The sequence below is a fragment of the Protomyctophum bolini genome, assembly GCF_963924005.1.
Source record: "Protomyctophum bolini genome assembly, chromosome: 16".
Lineage (NCBI taxonomy): Eukaryota > Metazoa > Chordata > Actinopteri > Myctophiformes > Myctophidae > Protomyctophum > Protomyctophum bolini.
The window spans coordinates 12779414-12803539 of NC_137877.1; the positions used below are offsets into that span (position 1 = coordinate 12779414).

General features: G+C 43.9%; 1 protein-coding gene across 1 annotated transcript in view; it reads right to left on the minus strand.

The window, feature by feature from the left end:
• Positions 1 to 22856, minus strand: part of LOC308330447 (polyprenol dehydrogenase-like) — a 38365-nt gene extending 15509 nt beyond the window's left edge. The window contains exons 1-3 of the mRNA XM_080785299.1: positions 22721 to 22856; positions 19001 to 19108; positions 10918 to 10986 (exon numbers count right to left, since the gene is read on the minus strand). Coding sequence (XP_080641425.1) covers positions 10918 to 10986; positions 19001 to 19108; positions 22721 to 22820 — 277 coding nt within the window. The 5' untranslated portion in view covers positions 22821 to 22856. The remainder of the gene's footprint in view (positions 1 to 10917; positions 10987 to 19000; positions 19109 to 22720) is intronic.
• Positions 22857 to 24126: the final 1270 nt, after the last annotated feature.

The window sequence follows — 24126 nt, forward strand, 5'->3', positions numbered from 1 at the left end:
TCCCTGACATGAAAAAGGTTGACCACGACTGACATAGAAACACAGGTTTTTCATAAAACTTCTACAATTTAAAAGACATTTGTAGAATCGTCGTCAGGTCTAAATGATTCAGTCGTCGTCCCCCTAAAGAAGAAGGCAGCCTATTGGCTGTCCGAAACATTGGTGTGTTTCCAGTCTCTGTGTCCACAATGAACTATTGGCCACTGCAGCTACGATACCAGATTCCTTTTAGCAGATGCCAAATAATGATGACACAGCATATATGATGCGAAACCGATATATTACATTAGGTACATCTCATTGTACCTTCAATATTAAGACCTGCCCATGTGCTCCAGTAAAAACAAATATTGCTCCATGTCTAGTTGTCGACTCCTGAGACACACGTTGGCGCGCAGAGATAACCCGTATGCACTTCATGAACGTTTCAGATAACAGAAAAGTAAGAATCGCCAACACATTTTGCCAGTTAAATGTTTAAGCTGCTAAAATATGTAATTATATGCCAATACCAGAGCAGAGCGGTTCAGATAACAGCCGTGACCCTGGAGGAGGGGGTACGTTCAGATAAGTGAAGCAGGGGAAATGGAAAAGATCAACACATTTGTCAGGGAATGGAAGCTTACATGTTTAAGCTACTAATCCATCCTGCAAGCAAAGTAAAAAAAATACAAAGGCTGGTTGGTTGGTTGGCTGGATGACTGACTGACTGACTGACTGACTGACTGACTGACTGGCTGACTGACTGACTGACTGGCTGGCTGACTGACTGACTGACTGGCTGGCTGACTGACTGACTGACAGGCTGACTGGCTGGCTGACTGGCTGGCTGGCTGGCTGGCTGACTGACTGACTGACTGACTGACTGACTGACAGGCTGACTGGCTGGCTGACTGACTGACTGACTGACTGACTGGCTACGTTCAACTTTGACCCCTCTATCCCATGGAACTATTCTTTGGAGTAGTGATATGGACACAAAAAAACATACAGTAGTTCTGTGTGATAGAGGGGTAAAAAATGAACGAATGCTGCACTATATGGTAGAAATAGGGCAACAATACAAATGACGCTAGTTTTGTGGATTAATTTACTTTTAATGCAAGATGCCCGGAACTACTTCATATTTCACCAAAACCAGAGCAGAACTCCCACCACGGGACTCTGGGGCAATCAATTAATACAGTTGCAAACACTATATTAATGGCAAGTAGACAACTTTAGTTTTTTTCAACCAAGGTTCATATTTTAGGTTGTTAAAGTATAAGATGAGTGTTCTTTTTTTTTCATTTGCTGCTTTCTTTCGTTTTAGCGATTTTAGCTGATTTTGATAGGGGGGCGTGCATGGGCATTCGAACATGGGGCTAACAGGATCTACTGTAGTACGGTAGTATAGGAGCTGCCATACTGTGTTGTATGGCTCAACAGGTCACTTGCACCCCCTTCACATTCAGTGATCTTTTGTGGCCAGATGTCATTTCTCGGGATCTAGTAGGACTATAGTAAATAATACAAAAATAAGTCGCTATAAAATTTTGTAAAAAAAGAAAACATATTTAGCCCCATGTTCGAATGCCCCCCTGTCAAAAACAGCTAAAATCCCTAAAATGAAAGAAAGCAGAAAATGAAAACAAATTAACACTCATCTTTTACTTTCTCTAATAACAACCTAAAACATGAACTTTGGTTGAAAGAAACTAATGTTGTCTTAAGTGAATTGGAGCCCCAGGCGTTCAGGCCATGCAGGTCTCTAGCAGATCTCCTCCACTCCATATATCCTTCAGCTGAATACAGCGCTGCTATGTGGATACCACGCAGGTCTCTATAGCAGATCTCCTCCACTCCATATCCTTCAGCTGAATACAGTGCTGCTATGTGGATACCACGCAGGTCTCTATAGCAGATCTCCTCCACTCCATATCCTTCAGCTGAATACAGTGCTGCTATGTGGATACCACGCAGGTCTCTATAGCAGATCTCCTCCACTCCATATCCTTCAGCTGAATACAGTGCTGCTATGTGGATACCTCCATGGCACCGTGCCCAGACCTCGCATCGCCGCCATCGGGCAGAAACCTTGTATCTCCATAATATTTTTCCTTTACCTTTTATGTTTTTCCGTAAAATGAATGCCCTTACTTCGACGTACGAGTAAGAGTGTCGCTACTTAAGTAGCGACAATACAATGCGTGAACAGTAACACGCATTGTACACAACTGTACACAACTGTACACAACTAAGAGCTTGTGTCTATAAAACGATAACTGTTTTTTAAAACGTGACACTGTTGTTGGACCAGTGTTGATTTTGTCGACTAAAACTATGACAAAAAATGTTCGTCGACTGCCTTTTTCCACTGACGTAAACTACATGGAAACTAAATAAAAACTAAGCTATATGGTGACTAAAACTAAGACTAAATATACTGATAATGTAGTCAACAAATTAAAACTAGACTAAAATGTTAGGAAGGGACTAGTGGACAAGAGATTTACAAGCTCAAAACGTGTCGCAGCACGACGCGTTGTGGGCTTGTAGATCGGCTAAGTGTAAAAAACAGTCATTACGACGGCATCAAGGCCCGCCAAAACACATTTTTGTGTTTAGTCTAGTTTTAGTCGACTAAATGTCATAAGATTTTAGTCGACTAAATCTACAGTTGATTTAAGCCCGACACACACCAGCTGCGTCCCCCGCGCGGCGCCGCGCGGCGCACACAGCCGCCTCCATTCTTTTCAATGAACCTCACGCACACCGGCTCCGTCCGCCGCGCGGAGCCGCGCCGCCCGGCGCGCCGATAGAACACAGTTCTATTTTCCAGGCGGCGCCGCGCGGCGCCGCGCCGCAGACGGTCGCAGCCGGTGTGTGGTGGGCTTGAGTCGACTAAAATCCTATGAAAGATGTGCCGCCAAAAACCACACAGTGTTGAACATACAAGGTTTTCCACCTACAGGGCCGACAGCAACGATATGAGCTCTTGTTTGTGTGCCAAATGTGGTGTTTTCACTTTATTAGCAGGCGGACCAAAGTAAAACCACTTAAAAGCCTCTCCCGTGGGTCTTATAACAGACACCTTTATCCCGTTTTGGGCGGGAAACCCCTTTTGTGGTGTTTTATAAGCATTCTGTTCTACTTTAGCTATTGAAAAATAGCAGATCTACAAGCTCATAGCTACGAGCTTGTATAGGTCTGCTATTTTTGAAAAGTCGTGAACATGTATATCTTTGAATATATATTTCAGAGCGAATATTTTTAACTAAAGTATTGGCTTCTGGGGGGGGGGGGGGGGGGGGGTCCCTGGAACTACATTTTTTGAGATGGAGGTCCGTGGCCCGTAGAGATAATTCTGGGGGTCCTTGAAATGAGAAAGGTTGAGCACCACTGACATACAGTATAGAAACATGGGTTGTTCAGAAAAAATGTTAGGATTTAGAAAGCCTTTTCTTTGAATCGACCTCAGTCCAAAATGGGTTAAGGTCTTCACCTGCGGCCTGGCTAGTAGCACCGCTCTGGTGGTGGTATAAGCTTTAAAGTAATTGAAACTATAATGACATGCCTGCTGATGGAATGGAGTGCGGTTCAGTATAAAAGTTCGTTTCTGAAACAGTTTTGTATTGCTCGTGGACAACATATAGCTGATCTATTTATTTATTATTATTATAACATTGAGTGACTGCAGTTTCTTACAGCGCTGAAATGTCACTGTAATCATAATGGAGGCAAAAGGTTAGAAATAATGGCGATATTGATTTGAAGTCACACTGTGTACCCCAGATGCTATTCTGGAGTTGGTTATATAGGGAGGGGAAGATGAGTATAGTATAAGCTGTATACCCTGGATAACCACTTTCACGGGTCGTTTATGAAGTGCCAACAGGGATGAGGAGCACATTCAGCCACACGGTAAACTAACCCCCCGCTCCGCTCCCAGGCACAGCACAAAGCCACTGGGACAATGCCTTGTGCCAGTAGCCTGCGTGCGTGTGTGCGTGCGTGTGTGCGTGCGTGCATGCGTGGCTGCAGTGCCAGTGACACTTTGTGGTCAACAAACGTCAAAAAATGTGAGTCATGTATTTACAATTACATACATGATAATAATAGTCATTCTGTTGAAAATAAATTCATATCTTACAAGAAAAAAATGACAAAACATATTATATTAGGGGTTAGAAAGGGGAAGGTCTTGCACCAGCCAAGTGGACACGCACACACACGCACACAACATTGCTTCACACCGCTAGGCTCATATGGTTGGAGGCAAAATGTGTTACTTTCAACTTCACCGGAACTAAACTCTGTGGACAGCCAATATTGCCTGAGGCATAAATATGGAAATACATATCTGTCTGTGTGTGTATCTGTGTGTGTGTGTGTGTGTGTGTGTGTGTGTGTGCGCTGTGCGGTGCCTGCGTGCGTGCGGTGCCTGCCTGTGTGTGTGCGGTGCCTGAGTGCAGTGCATGCGTGCGGTGCGTGCGTGTGGTGCATATCTGCCTGCGTGCGGTGCGTGCGTGCGGTGCATGCGTGCGTACCTGCGTGCAGTGCATGCGTGCGGTGCGTGCGTGTGGTGCATGCCTGCCTGCGTGCGGTGCGTGCGTGCGGTGCATGCGTGCCTGCGTGCCGTGCATGCGTGCCGTGCGTGCGTGTGGTGCATGCCTGCCTGCGTGCCTGCGTGCAGTGCGTGCTGTGGGTTTGTTTATGAGCATTTGCAGAAAAGGGCCTGGAGCCTCATTAACTTAAGCCCACATGCCGTCTAAAATCATTAGCATATTTCCACGGTTTCCACCAATAGGATTTGTTGTTTCTAAAGGTCGTTCCAAGGACACGCCCATTACACCTCACACACCGTGCCCTAAAGAACAACAACATGCTGGCCAATTACGGAAGCACGCCCAGGTGCACAATTAACTCATCTCACACTGCAGAGCAACATATAACGGCGACAAATGCGCACACACACACATACACACACACACACGAAACTAAAAGGGTGTGAAAGCCCTGTTAGTGGTCCACTAACCTTCTGGTCAATCAACAGAGCTACGGGCAGTTGTTAAATAACAAGCTGTTGACGTGTATTAACCCACATTTAGAACGCCTCAACGACTTCATGTCGCTCATGTCGGTTAATCGAATACCGGTATTAAATTACATTATATGTTATTTATATATTTTATATATCACTGAATCGCCACACAACATTTGAGTAGATCTTTCATAATCGATTACATCAATTAGTCATACGTCATTGTTGTACAACAATAGGCAATCTATAAGCTATAAGGTGTCATGCAAATAAAAAACGATCTACAAGCTCACAATGTGTCACAAGTTGTGGGCTTGTAGATCTGCTATTTTCACACTTTTAGAATCAATCAAATCAAATCATCAATAATTTGTTTATTATTACAGTAAAAAAGATATTGTTGATTAATTAAAGATGTGGCCTAGCGGGGTGGAGTTATAGAGAAAAGGTCAAGAGGTCACTGGAATGGTTAGAGGGCTCATGAATATTCAGCTGATTTCCAGCTGATTTTACAGCCATCTGCCCAATACATCTAATAGTGTGTGCGTAGTGCACATGTAGGCCTACGGGTGGTGCTAGAGGGGTTTCCCAAACCGTTTTATTTTATTTCAAGGACCCACAATCTGAGAGTGTACAAATGGAACCAAATGGAACCAAAATGGAACCAAATGTAACTCTCAGAGTTACAGACCCAGAGTTAAGGGTCCCCCTCCTGGAGCCCATGACGGTCCTCACTTTTGAGAAGCATTGTTTGCGTGATTGCACTGCGAACATCTTGCCACTGTTGCCAATTCTACAAATGTCTATATTTTCATGTCAAGGACCCCCAAAAATATATGTAATTGGCCGCCGACCCCCATCAGAAGCTAAATCTATATATATAGTACTAGTACTATGTATATAGTATTGTAAAATATATAGGGGAGGGGGGGGGGGGGGGGGGTTACTGGGTTGCAGCCACCAGTTATTAGTGCTCCACTACAATAAGCATCGTTCATTCTCCACAGTGAACATTCATCATTTTTCGACCGTGGTCGAGATAGGGACAGATAGGAACATTAATAGAATGTGTTCTGCATGGTGCATGGCAATGAATTCACCCCTTAACCCACTTTGACCTGAGGATGATTCTACAAATGTCTTCTAAATCCTGACAGTTTTCTGAAAAACCCTGTTTCTATGTCAGTTGTGCTCAAAAAATGTCATGTCAAGGACCCCCAAAAATGTATGAAATTGGCCACCGACCCCCATCTGAAAATATGTTGTTCCAGGAACCCAAGCAAAGAAAAAAACGCTCGCTCTGAACGAATATATATATTCAAAGATTTGCTCCACATTTTCACGATTCTTCAAAAATAGCAGACCTACAGCAGACCTATGAGCTTGTAGATCTGCTGTTTTTCAATAGCCAAAGCATAACATAATGTTTAAAACACCAAAAGGGGTTCCCGCCCCAAAATGGGTTAAAAAAGGTATCTTTGAAAAACAAAGAAAAGGTCCCGCACGCTGTCAGACACTTGCCAAAATGTTGCTCTTTATTAGGTCGACGTTTGGGTCGATTAGACCTTCATCAGGACACACAATGTCCTGATGAAGATACTGTAGTACAGGAGGTTTTGGAAATGGAACAACACAAACAGCTCCATCCACACTTTGACTCACGGAGCCTGGAGGAGGTGAGTGAAGTCGCATGCCGGTGACAGACAGCAACAGTAATCATAAAGACGTTAACTTTACTACTTGAACTGAAACATGAAGGGACTAATTAACTTTACAACATGAACTAAAATATGAAGAGACTTAATGAATCAACCCTCCAGAACCCCGAAGCTGTCCCAGTCAGTGCCACAGACGGAGTCGGCACAGCGACATGTAGGAAAGACCCATGGGTTCATCAATAGCAGTAGTTTCCATCCTCCAGGCAGCATAAATAAACTTGATCTTGTTCCCCCCACAAAATGCGGCATAATTGATTTGGTTAAGTGATTTGTTTTGATAAGCACTGTATGAACAGTTAATCCTTGTTAGATGAGGCACATTGCGTGCCATTTTATTTTGAGAACAGCCCAATTTACAAATAACATGTTTTTGCATAAAATGTTTTTGCATTTGCAGTGACAAATAGTAGCCTCAGGAGAAACGAGGTTAAACATAAAAACACATTCACTCATGCAAAGAGGACACGTTGCAGTTCTCATGCGTTCTCATGCACTTGCCCCGTGTCTCAGGAGAAAGTGCCCTTTTCTATGCCATACGTTGTTTATCTCATTTCTTTCTCTCTTCGCGTATATATAGCGAACCACAGTTCCTCTCTGCCCTGCTCTAAATACAAAGGTTAGGCTGTAGGTTGTTGGCAAGGTCCAAGACCTGGAATTTAATTATTTTAAGGGCAAGGACACTTTGGCCTTTTGGTGGTTGGCACAAAGGGCCAAATGCTATAGGGTATAGCAGCGAGGCCATCAAATGATTAAAAGTCTAAAGAAATAATTAATTTCACTAAAAAGGTTAAGGATGACAGGAGGAAAGAGCCAGAGGATAAAAACTGTGAAGTCAGCGGGGATGGTGCGCGTGGGGTATCAAGGCCACCATGGGTGCAGGGCGTTTCATATTTGAGGGGCATATTGGGACTAAAGACCTTCCTTTTTAGTGAGGCATTTTCCTAGATGGACTTTAAAGATGCCACTCTGTGCTTCTTTTAAACCTTTTAGCTGTTTAGGTGATCACAGAATCCCGACGGCCCTTACTGCATGTCACCCCCCCCCCCCCATCTCTCTCCCCATTTCCTGTCAGCCTACTGTCTGTCCCTCCATAAAATAATAAAATAAAGGCGAAAGCCACAAAGAAAGCTTGTAGCGCGCCACTTGGTGGCACGCTATGAGCTTGTAGATCTGCTATTTTTCAATAGCTAAAGTATAACGGAATGCTTAAAACACCAAAAGGGGTTCCCGCCCCAAAATGGGTTAGTATCGCTACGCAAGGCTAAAATAGTGTCATCTAGGACAGACCCAGAAAATAACTACTGGTTGGCAGAAGCGTACATCCGCGGCGCGGTGATTCTAGTTTAAATTCCACAAGGTTATCAAACCCTAATTGGCAACACTGATTGAGAAATTTCTCACCATGAAGATTTTTTTTCAAGGCTTGTCCGAGGAAATTATACACGGCTGTGAATGATGAGGTTTGGCGGTTTGTATCATAATGTAAAACGATAAGTGTGATACTGAGAATTACGTGTACGGATTTTGGAATATGATATGACACGTCCGGTCTGGTTGACAGCAGAGAGTCCACGTTGGATAATCTGGATCCTTCCCGATTGATATCCAGCCCGTGACGCACAAACACACGCACGCACGGGGCAATTCCAAAATACACAGCATGGCTGCCTAGGACTCCCAGGAGGGCAGGGAGAAGAGAGATATCAAACAACTTGGAAGTGGGGCTGTCACACATGCCTCTGTGAATCCATTACCCTCTCATTCAGTCTCCCTCTCCCGCTCTCTCACAACAACAAACGCACGCACACACACTAATGTGGAGCCAAGCTAACGCGAGCAAAGCATTATCATTCAGGGCACAGGCAGGTATCTGTCTGCAGTGCCACAGTCAACCCCCACCTAGCCTTGGCTAATAAGCCAGACTCACATCACACTGCCGTGTGGACGGTACGGCTGATTCGCGTCTGGCTTATTAGCCAGGCTAACCCCCGCCCACCTCCTCCATGTCCCTCATGATTCACACTGGCTGCCAATTACAAACAGGAGTTATCAATCCCAGCGCCGCCCCCGTCTGGGCGAGATCCTTCATCATCAAAGGAAAATACTTCAATGACAACCTGCAGCTACACCAGTGTGCTTCCCAAACTTTTACAGGCCGCGACCCAAAAGAGAGATTACGGTAGATGATTTGAAGTGAGAATATCCGATCTACATAAGCAAGGTCGTACATCAGCTATTTTCACTGTACTTCTCAACATTTGTTTTCTAATTTCTTAGATTTTTCGCTCCCGTTCACTTCATTGTTTAGCGATCAGAAATAAATGGTTGGCCGCACACGATCTAGGGAGCTCTCCGTGGTTTTGACCAGATGGCTATATATTTACTTCTTTCTTAATTTCTGACTTCAACAACATGCCTCTCGCCCGGAATATTATTAACGCTTCTAGAGAGACTTTAATGTAATGATCGCATGGTAAGCAAGCAACATTATGCCTCCCGGGTTTTTGTACGGAACGGAAGCCCCCGGCTTTCAGAGTAAATGCTGCCCATATCTGCCCGGTACCCCGAGCTTCTATTTTGAAAGACATCCCGGCGCTGATTGTGTTTTAATAATTTCTCCACTGCCTACAGAATATACGGCTGTGATCGGCTGGGTTGAGCTTCATAACTGCATTCCCCCCAATGGGACCAGTAGGTTCACATTACATTATCTAGCACACACAGGGAGCAGGCTGCCAGCTGGACCTGCTGCCCACAGCGCGGAGCCCAGCCAGGACAGGCAGGCTACCCAAGGGGCTGCTTGCTCCTCGTTAGTATGGGTGCAACAACGGTTTATCCAACTAATACCTGGTGATTCTCAACCTGTCACTGTCCTATAGACCACCACCATGCAGCAGCAATTAACCCATTTAGGCCTGACGTCGAAATAAAAAAACTTAATTTTTTAAGATTTTTCAAAAATAGCAGACCTACAAGCTTGCTATGAGCTTGTAGATCTGCTATTTTTCAATAGCTAAAGTATAACATAATGCTTAGTTAAAAAACCAAAAGGGGTTCCCGTCCAGAATGGGTACTCTGTCTGCGCTCGGCCAAAACCACTCAAACGCTAATCTAAAAAGGGCCTACTTGGCCATGGCTCAGTGGTCCAGGCACCTTGGCTGGTAATCCAGTCTGGCAGTGTGCCGCGGGTTCGACTCCCGATCCCGACGGCCTTTACTGCATGTCCATAGGAAATAAAATAAAGGCGAAAGCCACAAAAAAACATTTAAAAAAGGGCTAGGCTGAACAAGACAGACGCGCTATCGCTATTCTATTTGTTGACTGCAAGTCAACGAGACGAGTGACTGTAAAATGGCGCCCCCCTTAGGATTAAAATATGAACTATTTTTAAGGTGAAGATGTGTTTTACATTTTAGAATGAAGTTATAGAGGGCATAGTATAATGTTTTTTTTAAAGATTTCACGATTTTTCAAAAATAGCAGATCTACAAGCTCATAGTGTGGCACTCGGTGCCGCACTATGAGCTTGTATAGATCTGCTATTTTTCAACAGCTACACACCACTAAAAGGGCTTCCCGTCCTGAATGGGTCGATACTGTTACTTTCACAGTATTATCAATAACCTTTATGTGTTTCATGGGTCAATAAAGGAGGCTGTTGAATTCAACTCTCTGCTGACGCACCGCGGGGGACAAAGCGGATCTACAGGCTCACAGCGGGTCGCGTCCGCAGCCCGCGGTGAGCTTGTAGATCGGCTTTTCCTGCTGCGTGCGTGACGGAGCATAAATCCTGGCTTTGGTGTTCCAGACAGAAGGGAGTTACATCAGCTGTGCTGTAAACACCAGCTACTGTATATCATTATAATTATTCATTCCTGGTGTGTGTGTGTGTGTGTGTGTGTGTGTGTGTGTGTGTGTGTGTGTGTGTGTGTGTGTGTGTGTGTGTGTGCGTGTGCGTGTGCGTGTGCGTGTGCGTGTGCGTGTGCGTGTGCGTGTGCGTGTGCGTGTGCGTGTGTGTGTGTGTGTGTGTGTGCGCGCGCGGTCTTCAACAACATGCCGAGGGGAAACACTGGTGCCGTGTTCTGCCTCTTATGAACAAATATGTGCAGGCAAGGAAAAACACACAGCAAAGAGCCAACGGGTGCACGTGTGTGTGTGTGTGTGTGTGGCAATTACCTTTGGCCTCTTTGTGCTCCTCGGAGATTCTTCTCACTGCCGTAAGCGCCTCTCTCTCATCCTTACCACCTGAGAGAGAGAGAGAGAGAGAGAGAGAGAGGTTTTGGTAAGACAACAGTGTTTACTGAGGGAATCAAACTTCAGGGCAGCGATGGTGGAGCGGTTAAGGCATGTACCATACTAGAATTTTACTAGTAAAGTAACCCAGAGTTACTTCGCCACGCACTCCGCGGCAGAAGTGCCCTGTTTGCATGAATAAAACTGTATGTAATCGCGCCTGTGTGTGCGTGTGTGTGTGTGTGTGTGTGTGTGTGTGTGTGTGTGTGTGTGTGTGAAATCCAAAGTACTCGGCAGTAGCGCCAAAGCGATCGTTGTAATGTTAATATCGGCACGAACCAAGTAGTGACAAAGAACAATGTTGATGTAAGTAAGGGATTCGCTGTGTCAGTGATATTTTAAAGACAGACATTTCGAAGGAATAAGCAAAAGCGCCTTCAATTCCTCTTCCTTGTTTCTGTTGTCCTGCGTGAGATCAGATTCTTCTCCTGCGGGTCTCGGAGAGAGAGGGATCAAATTGCAGGCTCGCAAGGGGAGGGGCTGAGAGCTCTGACGACATGTCCACAGCTTTTGGCGCTTTTCATTGGCTAGTTGGCGACCTGTTCACATCTTTTGCCGCTTTTCATTGGCGACCAACTTGACAATTGTAATAATAGATAGGCTCTGATGCAGCTTGACAGCCAATCCCGGGTTCTGATACTGCCATTATTTTAATAAACCATAATTGCATTTATTATTATTATTACATGCAGTGGTCAAGAGCGCTCCGCAGGCATCTACTAATCTTGGATTATGATGCAGGCTTTTCCAAGAGCACTGACATGAGACATCATTTCACCCCATGCACTCTATAGGGTGCAGCCCCGGGTCGCCTCGTAGGGAGCCGGAAGTTTCAGAGGGAAGGCTGCTTAAGGGAGGGATTTGCGCACGCACATACCCCACACACAAACGCACACACACACACACACACACACACACACACACACACACACACACACACACACATCCATGCATAGGCCTATATCCCATATGCATGCTTATTTACAAAGCCAAATATCCAGTCTGCCATGCACCGGCAATTCGGAATTTGCCAGTTATCCAGATTGCCATTATCAGTTCACGTAAGCTAATTAATTGAAACTAAACAGTTCAGCTGAGGCCAGACACAAAATGATGAGAGAGTGACGTGGTTTTAATACTTAAGGACGAGGACGTTTCTACAAATGTGTTCTAAATCATGACAGTCTTCTGAAAAACCCATGTTTCTATGTCAGTTGTTCTCAAACATTTTCATGTCAAGGACCCCCAAGATTATATGTAATTGGCCGCCGACCCCCATCTGAAAATATGTTGTTCCAGGGACCCCTCCCCAGAAGCAAAGATTTGAGTTGAAAACATTCGCTCTGAAAGAAATATTCAATGATTTGCACCACATTTTCACAATTAAAAAAAAATAGCAGACGGGAAGATCGTAGGTATAACTAAGCTTCCGGTCCATTTGGTTTAATTTTACGCTCTCAAGAGTTAGAGATCTAGAAGGGTCCATTTGGTTGCCAACTTTCCACCATTTTGCTGCTGGGGACCACCTGGAATCACCTCAAGGACCGCTGGTGGAAAAAACACTGTACTATGACATGGCCAGAATAGGGACGCTGGGGTTCATGTGGTTAAACCATAAATCTTTACAGACAAGAGACAAGGAGGCTGTTTCATGTAAGCCACTGCACCTGCAGACTTTCTCCTTTAACAAACACCATGGAGACTAATACTTCAAGTCCAGTCTTTACACCATATTGCGCACACACAAATAGGAAGGGATTCTTACCGACAAGATAAGGACACACTTGTTAAGCAGCCCTAAATATGCAGTGGTCTGTCCTAGTACACAGTATAAGACCCCTTGAGCACCAGCTTCTCTCATTAAACAACCGCTGCATTTTACACCAACATTGCTATTCTGACAGCCGCTTCAGAAGCCTGCACGCGCGTCACACACGAGGACAGCCAGCGCAGACTTTCCTCCTGAAGCAATCAACGTGTTCTGATATTATCTGAAGCCCACCTCGGTGCCACCGCCAGGAGACTTGTGTGATTGCGTTGCCAACCCCCCGCCACTAATTATCCCATTCTGGGCGGGAAGCCCTCTTGGTGTTTTAAGCGTCATGTTATGCTTTAGCTGTTGAAAAATAGCACATCTACAAGCTCGTGCTATTTTTTTAAAATCTTGAAAATATAGTGCAAATCTTTGAATATATATTCTTTCAGAGCGAACGTTTTTAACTCAAATCTTTGCTTCTGGGGGGGTACCTGGAACTACATATTTTCAGATGGGGGTCGGCGGCCAATTACATATAATTTTTGGGGATCCTTGACAAGAAAATGTTTGAGAACGATTTAGAAGACATTTATAGAATCGTCCTCAGGTCTAAATGGGTTAATCACCTGTGAGAGCTATAGGCCTGTCTGTCACTATTATGACATAATAATCGTCTAATCGCAATTTGAGATAATTGCATTATTTAGCATAAATCGTCATAATCGTATTAATTTACAAAATAAATTGTGAACATAAAAGTCCACAAGCTCACAATGCGTTTTATACAAAGTCAGTTCATGGTTTGGTTTTGTACATGCTGTTCCCTACACCAGTGGTTCCCAAACTTTTTCATGTCAAGGACCCCCAAATTGACTCTAATTAGCCCCACAGACCCCCATTTGAAAAGATATGCGAGGGACCCCCATAAACATGTGGGGTCCATTTGGTTCCATTTGTACGCTCTCTGAGTTACAGACCCATAAGGGTCCATTTGGTTCCAAATGATCATTTAGCTAGGTACCCCCTGGAACTCCCTCAAGTACCCCTGGGGGTCCCCGGACCCCACTTTGGGAACCACTGCCCTACACTACATGATCACTCAAAACAATCGGTAGATCAGTAAAACTCTCCTAAATCAGGATCTGCATGAGAGACTCCACAATCTGGCATCGGTGGCGGGCTCTAATAGGGTGGTCTCAAACAGGAATCAACCTAAACATAACCCTATCTATCCACTGTGGCGCCCTGTAGCTGTGCCACTTATCTTCACTGTATAACAGGGATGCGTCGGAGGAGAGGTTAGATAAAGGAACTGTGTTTACAATGCATACGCTCAGACGCATGTCAGGCAGCCAGACATCCACTGTGCAAATATTGATTCGGGACACGTCGTCTTCCAGTAACCACAAGCGATACCATTGACAACATGATGAGAATACTGTGTGCGTGCGTGCGTGCGTGCGTGCGTGCGTGCTTGCGTGCGTGTACCTGTGGACACACAGTAAATGTGATTAAAGACACTAAATCAAGCACCAGGTTGAGTTAAAGAGATTACGTTACGTGTCCACTAACTTAGAGAAATTGGGGCTCAGGAGAACAATAGGAAAAAAATGTGGATTGCAAATAGAATGGATGTATTTGCAATGTCCATATTGGAACACCAATGTAATCCCTCAGAATTAAACGTGTGCTGTCAACGAACCAAGAGACGGTGCAGCTGTATAGCGTTAGAATCTTTCCATATCAGCTAAAATGTATTTATTTATTTGACAGGGACAATGCTCATTAATCAACACGTCAGTTTTCACATCCATTTAATGGGCCAGAGTTATAGCCATAAATCTCTATAGTCATGTGTTCAAGCGGATCTGTCCGATATGAAATAGTCCATCCTAATTGGCTAACATTGGCTTTCAAAGTTTGCAGGATTGGCCCGTTTTTAACAAAAAGCCTCAAATCGTGAACGGAGCGTGCAATTTACGTGAATTCTTTCACGGACTTTCCTACTAGGCTGAGGAATATATCCCACCCTTTTCACATTGGCCTGTTATAGCGCCACCAACAAGTGGATTTTTGGAACAAAATGCCTCAAATCATCCAATTGCCATTCAAGGCGTAAGAAGAAATGTCACCCTTTTCACATTGGCCTATTACAGCGCCACCAGGAGGCCACAACATGACCTGCCCTGGTGGAGACAGGAGACCGGTGCCCCGAGGGGCACTTTATCTAGTTTCCATCTGTAGTCCCTGAGCAAGCTCTTAAAACGATTAATAAAACTATTCATACAAAAAGCAAAATGGATCTGAACAACACAAAACCAGTTAATTGAAATAATTGATAATCAATGGATCCCTATTTTGGGATCATGTCATTATGGGTGGAGAATCATTCACCAGATCTATACAAGCTCAGAAGGAACGTGGCTATTTTCACAATGTATCGCCACTATTTTGCACCACACTATATACGTGATTTAATCAATTAATTGATTATACTGTATAAAAAAATATATATATATTTCAAAAACTCGATTATTAAAAAGTAATCAATAAAATAATGGACATGAAAATAAAACAAGCTACGGTTCCGGGCACCCCCCCCCCCCCCCCCCCCGTGTCGTGTGTTCGACTCCCGATCACGACGATCTTTACCGCGTGTCAACCCCCCCCCCCCTCCCCATCTCTCTCCCCACCATACTGTACACTATCCAGTATCCAATAAAGGCAGAAAATAAATATATATAGAATGAGATGCCCTTTCCTCTGAAGCCCCCCCCCCACAAACCCTGCCTTCATCACTCTGTTTACACACACGTCATATACATTTACATTGTTATTGAGTCATCTGTCATAGTTTGCCACACTGATATAGGCCCGCTCATTAAAATGGAAATGGTGTATATACCGCTCACGTTACCCACTATAGTTCCACCCACATATACAGTCGACACGTGCACACACAAACACACACCTGCCTGCCATTTGCTTTCACCGACACACTCATGTGTCTCACACACTTAAACATGTATGCATTTTCTAATTAATTTATGCGCCCCCCCCTCCTCCCCAGCCCAGCGCTGCATAACCGACCGCTTATGCGCTTAACCCATTTTGGGCGGGAATCCCTTTTGCTTTAGCTATTGAGAAATAGCAGATCTATGAGCTTGTAGGTCTGCTATTTTTGAAAAATCGAAGAACGACTGACATAGAAACATAGCTTTTTCAGAAAAATGTAATTTTCAAACAGACCTTTTTAGAATCTGATCTCAGGTCAAAATGGGTTAACCAATAACCAACACTCATTCGCGACGACACCCCTACCCCCCCCCCCCCCCCCACACTCTCATCCTGTGGGGAAATAGTGCACACATTATTACACTCATGATGTGCGGAACAATAATGATAGGCTTAATGTGTGGTTGTGTGGTCTCACTTCAACAGTGACAGTGGGTGCTGTGAGTGAGATTTATGAGATAAAATACATTTGATTCATTAATTTATATATGAAAAAGTACAAGACATTTACACTTTCCCTGCCATCTTGTTCCATCTTGAGCTTTTTATTTTCTTTTTCGGGAACTACCTTCAAAATGGCGGAACAGAGCCATTTCCAGGTTCAAGCGAGTTAATATCAAATAAGAGATTTGAGATGTGCCCTGCACGGATAAATTGATTAGTGTTTGTTGGTCAATTTGAAGGTCACTGCAACCTCCCAAAAATACAATTCAAGTCAATATAATAAATATAAGGATTTACTTTTTTTTGGTGCCTCCATATAGATAGAAGACATGCTGACTACTATGGAATCCAATGACTGAGATCAGTCGTGGCAACTGAGAACTTTAATCCATGTGTTATTGCGACTGTAGGTCACAGGTTACTATGAAACCCTGCAAAACCTCTCCGTCTGTCCGCCAGGCCATGCCACCCTATATGGCCGTCAGCCCGTCACACCTCGTGACACGTCACGCCAACATATATGGCCGACGCTCCATATGGGCGTCTCCATAATATGAAGATCACGACACTGACCTCATCAAACCCTGGATACTTAGCCATACATGGAGAAGACTCAATCATCACCTATAGATCTTGGTTTCATTTTACGCTCTCAAGAGTTAAATTATTGTTAAACACCTGCATAATGGCCCCTATACACACTGTAGGAGTTTTAAAGTTGTTGGCGACTCATCAGATCGTTATGTATTTCACACTACAGGAGTCTTTTTTTTTTCTATCATTCTATCCGTGTGGCTTTCACACTAAATGATTGATCGCTGACTGGCATCACACACTGCAAGAGTTCACCAAGATGCGATCCAGACCCGATACATATACTGTAGGCTACATTTGTTTTTTATTCCAATTCATTTTGACAGCTCACGTACGTGCACGGTGCCATACAAGCACGAGACACACAGACAGAACGCCTCTCTCTCTCTCTCTCTGCACACACACACACACACACACACACACACGCACACACACACACAACCACACACACACACACACACACACACACACACAGGGTGAAATGTTTGTGATAGCGAGGCAGGACGTTAAATCTTGATTATAATTAATTAATTAATAATTCCCTGTCAGATATCTCACTGTCAGTCGTGCTAGAAATTGCGCTACAACCCTGTCCATTGATAGCTATATTAGGCACACTGTCAAACCCCTTTCAGTACAAGAATCAGAAGTTAGAGATTATTGCTTTTGCAGCTGTTAGCTAGAAGAATATTACTATCTTGGAAGTCGCCAAATCCACCCTCTCACTCAATCTGGCTCAACGATGTGATGTACTTCTTAAGCTTAGAAAAACTTAAATTCTCTCTCAGAGGAACCTCCGAAGGCTTCACTAAGGCACGGAGACCCTTTATAGAATACTTCAATAATCGTACCTCCCTGGATTAGACTGCTCGGTGTGACCCAAATATAGATGACAGTGGAGAGAAAAAAATGGGTGACTATATGTGCAAAGATTTTCTTGTCAGATGTGCTGCCTAACTGTCTCAAATAAAGTGCATTCATAGGCACTGGATCTTCTCGCAGATCCTTTCGCACACAGCGAGCAAAACCTCGGCGATCAAAGCCCGATCTTGCATCAGATCGGGAGTTTTGACGGTGAGCGCCAAAAATGATCCCGACAGCATAATCGGGGAAAATATCGTGCAGTACAGTACAGTGTGTACGAGCCATTACTTGATTTACAATAAGTCTACGAAATTACTAATTAGAGAATGTAGAATAATTGTTATTTTGATCGTTTGCCTGTTATCTCTCCTATTGTATCAACATCAATACAGCATTTAATTGTGGAAAAGATCTCATCTATCCAACAACAACCACCAAACAAGTTTTGGGTCTGAGAGGCTAAACCTCATCAAATGGTGGTTCCGTGGCTCAAATGGGTCTGAGAGGCTAAACCTCATCAAATGGTGGTTCCGTGGCTCAAATGCTGAATAAATAATGGGCCTTGATACAAAAAGGGTTGAAAACCACAGGTGTAGACTAGCGGTGTTGTTTTCGTCGACTAATACTAAGACGAAAATTTTTCGTCGACTACCTTTTTTCACTGACGAAAACTGAAAACTAAGCTATGGTGACTAAAACTAAGACTAAATATATTGACACTTTCGTCAACAAATAAAAACTAGACTAAAATGTTAGGAAGGGACTAGTGGACAAGAGATCCAGTATAATTCATTTTACACTTGGGTGCATGCTGGAAATAGCAGATCTACAAGCTCACAATGCGTGAGCTTGTAGATCGGCTATTTTCAGCAAGTGTAAAATCAGCCATTAAGAGGGCATCAAGGCCCACCAAAACACATTTTAGTCGACTACATTAACTGTAGATTTAGTCGACTAAAATCTTATGATATTCAGTCGACTAAAATACTAAAATATTCCAGGTGACTAAAATGTTTTGACTGAAACTAAATGAAAACTATTCAAGAGACTACGGCTGAAACTAAAATCCAAATGTTCTGCCAAAAACAACACAGGTGTATATACTGCCTTATAAAGGACATATATATACCGTAGAACCTTATGTGTGAATTATGTAATGTAAACATGCTGTAAATGCAATTGTGAAATGGTGTCTTATAAACCCATGAGGGTTGGACACATTGTGTGCAGGACACGGAAATAAATAAATAATCAATCAATCAAAATATAGAGTGCTTGCTTGATATACCATACCTATGATAACATGTGCCCCCAAGCTGGCCAGGTGGCGGGCCACCTCGTAGCCTATGCCTCTGGATCCTCCCGTTACTATGGCAACCCTGCCATCTTGCCTGGGCATCGCTGGAAGAGGCAGACAGACAGGGACAGACAGACAGAGAGCACAATGTTGTGATCTGATAAATATGACACTACATTTCCTCTTTATTAAAAACACACAGGCTTCCATTTCACCGAGGTTCATAGGTTCCTTTAAGATCAGTATAGGTTCTCCACCTGGGGTCCGTCCGTGGACCCCCAGGGGTCCTTAATTGAAGGAGTTCCAGGGGGTCCCAGGTCCCTAGCAAAACTTGTTGACATGTGACCAAATTTGACTGAGCGGGACTGCCATTGGATATTTCTTCATGTCATATGAAATCAGAGAATCATAGCTTCAAATTGACATGTTGGTTGTTCAGTTTGACCCACCAGTTTTGGAGATATGGTTTATAAGAACAGCGAGTTGAGAAAACAGGCTTGAAATGTTCACTTCTGTGGTCTCTAACATTACACCTAGCTACATGTTTAAGCATTTATTTCATATTTACTTGTCGATTTCAGCTGACATTTATTTCAGACATGCTGTAGTATGCATCTGCCTGTGCTATTAACTCATTTTGGGAAAAGATTAATTGCGCAATATGGCAGGCTCTCACTCTCAGTCAAATCCGGTCACATATTTAGCATCATAATCAGTTGAACCACTTTAAAGGACAACTTTGGGGGGGGGGTTTCAAGGTTCATGTTTTAGGTTGTTATTAGAGAAAGTAAAAGAGTGTTGTCAAAAGGCTCATGGATTGGAGAGTCACTGACACCCAATCAAGCCTGAGTGAGAGGCAACTTGTTCATTGGCCACGCGCAGCTGTGGGAGGCTATATAAGGTCGCATTCTCACCAGAGAGCTTTGCTGCGATTAAAACGAATCCTGCTGCGCATTTTCAGAAAGTGCGCTTCGTTTGGCAGGTGTGAAGGCTCTTTCGAATCCTAATGCGCAGCAAAGAACCGCATTTTACTCCGAGCAAAAACGGGGGTTTCGCTTCGCTTCCAATCGCACTTGATTACGATTCGGTGCAGGTGTGAATGCAATCCGCAGCAAATAAAGGAAATGAAGCAAACAATGTGGCGGGTGAGGAGCTGAACACAGTTGGAGACGGAGAAGGCATATTTTACGCAGCGCAAAGATGTCCCGTTACCGTGGATAGACGTGGTCGAATGAGGAGAGTGGAGACTGAAGCCCTGATCGAAATGAGGACGAGTACATTAATCAATTGCTTAAGAAAACACAAACACTGCAGTGCAGTGTAATAGTATTATAGCCTACAGAATATTCTGTCTGTCTGTGCGTGCGTGCCGTAAACATGGAGTGCTGTCACTGTGTGGGGACTAGTGGGGAGTAGGAACTTTCATCTCGATAAACTTGTAAACATTTTGCGCTGCTGTCTGTTATATCAGTGCGCTCAGCGCTGTGCCTCCATGCCCAAAAGAACAGTGCGTGGCTGCGTGCTTATAGTGAGAGAGCGAGAGAGAGGGGGGGGGGGCAGTCCCAGACGGCACGACACATATGCACGTTATGAGTATAATTTTATCACCATAGATTTATCATTTCACTGTGTAGGCTATAGTTTATGAATGGAACACATTGATAAAGGTCCCCCCTGCTGCGTTTCCAATTGCTGCGGATCATGACAGTGTGAAGGCAAACCGTAGCCAATTAAATATGCAAGAATCCCAAAATCCCCGCCCATACGCATTCGAGTCTACCGAAGTATTAGGTGAGAATGTGACCTAAGTAGAACTAGCTGCACTCATTCCCTGATTTGATGCATGCATGCTCAGAATGATATGATCACCATACCATGTTGTCTCCCAACCGCCAGAACTAAGGGCTGATTCATACTCCTATTTTACCGCTGTTTCGGCGCTGTAGTGCCAAAATGATTTCGGCTCGTCAGAAATTTTCAGTAGCACCGAAGAGCCGACTTTAGGAGGGTACCCGCCCCCCCGAACCTCAAATGACGTCAAATTGTAGGCTCTACAGAGCCGACCCGACTTTTATTCGGCTCTAAAATAAGAGTATGAATCGGCCCTAACGCCTTTCTTCAACCCTCAAACCGTGTGCGTCCAAGAACTAAACGTGAGTCAGACAGCCTGCGGAACATCAACTGTTCATTGCCTCATGAACCTCACCCCATGGACCCTCACTGTGCTTTGGGTCAAATGTTTGCTGCAGTGTGTTTGTTTATACGATGACCAGCAGTTCTTGGAGTTGTTTATCTCCTTGATGGTTTATTGAACATGGAATGTGGACTAATCAGACATGTTTGGACTGCCTATAACTGTGCATCATCTTTAGATATATATATATATATTTGACATTATATTTATATGAGAGTGTATTAGATTTATGCATGTATATTTGATATATAAACCTGATGCTTTAATTAGATACATTAGGCCTACATTATTGATTGACTTATTTAGATATTATTTATTCCATAATATGATTTATTGGAGTTATTACATTGAATTAACTGCTATTTATGATTTGTTTATAGTTTATTGTATGATTACCATTATTATTGATTGACAGAGAATCTCATGTATTTCTTTCATGTACAGAAATACACTATCAGTAAAAACCTGAAAAGATAATCCTCTGCGTCTGCCTTTCCTTCATATGGTCAGCCTGGCCGGTGGCCAAATATGTATTTTTGTATAAAACTTTACGCAGCTTACTTTACGTTAATAATAGACTAGTTACTGTGAATTAGAGTGCGCATTCTGCGCAAATAGAGCGCACTTCTGACTCGCAGCGGCAGTAAGGTAAAGTTGTTACCATGAAACTCTTTCGTTTACACTGTGGTTTACACTGCTGTCCGTGCATGCCAGGAGGATAATCGGGCTATTTGGTTCCATTTGTACACTCTCGGAGTTAAATTAAATTTTATTTTACAATATAAATTGGGGGTCTCACGAATATAGAAAATTCCATTAAATGAGGTACGGAGTACAAAACATGACTCTCTTAACTCTTAATAAAAAGCATTTTTATCCGAGCTGTTATTTTGCCATTGGCTTTCAACTACGCGCCCCTATCGGTCGGTACGCTGACCGCCCTGCCAATACAGACTAATAGGCGAGTGCGCTCCCGGTGTGCAACTGTGGATTTCCCAAACGAACCCCGTTTGAAAGAAGTAGCCGGGGCGCTCGGATAAAAATGCTTTTTATTAAACAACGCGGGATGCAGCAGTGCTAATTTCGGGCGCAGCAACTAACTAAACACCCGTGGGATAAAAAGTGAGTACTTTATATTTGCAATCCGAATGTTTATATATACGGATTTCGTGTAAATGTAGCGATCGCAAAAAACAGGGTAAAGTTTCTGCATGACTGTCATGATAATCATCATGGCAGTCATGTTTTCAGGGCTAGTCAAACTGGGGATCTTTGGCTAACTAGTGTCAATTTGGGGGTCCTTGACATGAAAAAGTTTGGGAACCCTGCTGCACTGCCCTATAAGCAATATCATTGCTCGCTTTATTAGTTTGCAATGTTAACTGATAGCCCATATGGCGTTACGTTACAACAACACACTTTGTTGGCTGCATTTAAACACTGAATGAAATGCGAGACATGTATGTTTGACTTTACTTCCAACCGGGAGACGGACAGTATAATAATAAAGAACTGGACCCACCTGGCAGCTTGAAGGGTCTGCTAAAAAGCTGAGCTAGCAGCACCTTAAACCCGACCAGGTATAGCCTGAGAACAGGCAGAATACAAGACAGAATAGACATGGTTCTCTGGCTGATCGTGCATTCACGTGTCTGTGTTGTGTGTGTGTCTACTCTGCACTGCAGCAGAACGAGGGGAGACGCACTTCCGTGTTTATGATTGAGGACGCGTTCTAATATGAAACAAGGTGGCTGCGATCCAATATGAAACCTGCACCCATGCATCTTCTAATCCAGGGGTTCTCAACCCGTGGGTCGCGACATCTCGGTGGGTCGCCAATTATTTTGGGGGGTCCCCAAATTATAATGAAAAAGGTTTTTGTTTTTTTGCAACTGAATGGCTGGAAAGTGGAAATGAAGAGTTTACATATAGTACACATACATAGTACATGCATACACCTTTGTCCTTCCCTAATGATTATATCTGGTTTCAGTATTTATTTATGGTGTAGGCCTATTGTCTATATTATTAAGGTTATTGTAGCAGTCAATTTATTTTGGGGGTCGGGAGGGGGTCCCGAGACATTGCCAAAGCATTTCCGGGGGTCCCCGGCCAAAAACGTTGAGAACCCCTGTTCTAATCCAGGGGTAGGCTATTGCTAGGCAACCTTAGACACGGATGCCAGCATTGGCACAGGGGAGGGTGATCACTGCACTGGCACACTGGCATAAGTGTGAAAGAGAGGGAGAGAAGACTTCATTTAACTGACTACACTTTCATTATGAAGTCCATTCACAAATACAAATTACATGATAATTTACATCCTGCACATTTTACATTCATAACTCATGACTGGGGAGGGATTAGGTGGGTTATTGCTCTGATTCCAGTACGCTTTAACAGCGGGAGACCTTAGAGACCAACGGCGAGCGTCGCTTGAATTTCATTGGCTATCGCCCACTATCGCCAGGCGATGTCGCTTTTCGGCCATCGCCTGTTCGCCTCGGGTTCGCCCATAGAGTATTAAAAGGATAGAGTCTGAACTGGCGTAAGCCCCCCCCCCCCCCCCCCCCCCCCCCCCGCTATTCATGTCAGTGGAAGTTGCTCAGTGGCGTTTTGAAGCACCCGGAAGGCTGCACCCGGAAATCTATTGGGAATATTTAATTTCATTTCATTATTTTTGTCATTTTATATAGGCCATCAGAGAGAGAGAGAGAGAGAAAGCACAGGGCCCGATTTGCAACGGCGTCCCAGTTCTCCTGTATATCCATCCAACCCCTGCTTGGCTGCTTGATGTGATCCATGGCATGATCATTGCTAGGTGTGTGCCCTCATATTGCTATAATGTTCAGCTGTCTATCTGTCTCATTAACCACCGTTGGACTGGGAGCAGTAGCCTGACACATGGCTGAGAGAGAGAGTGGAGTG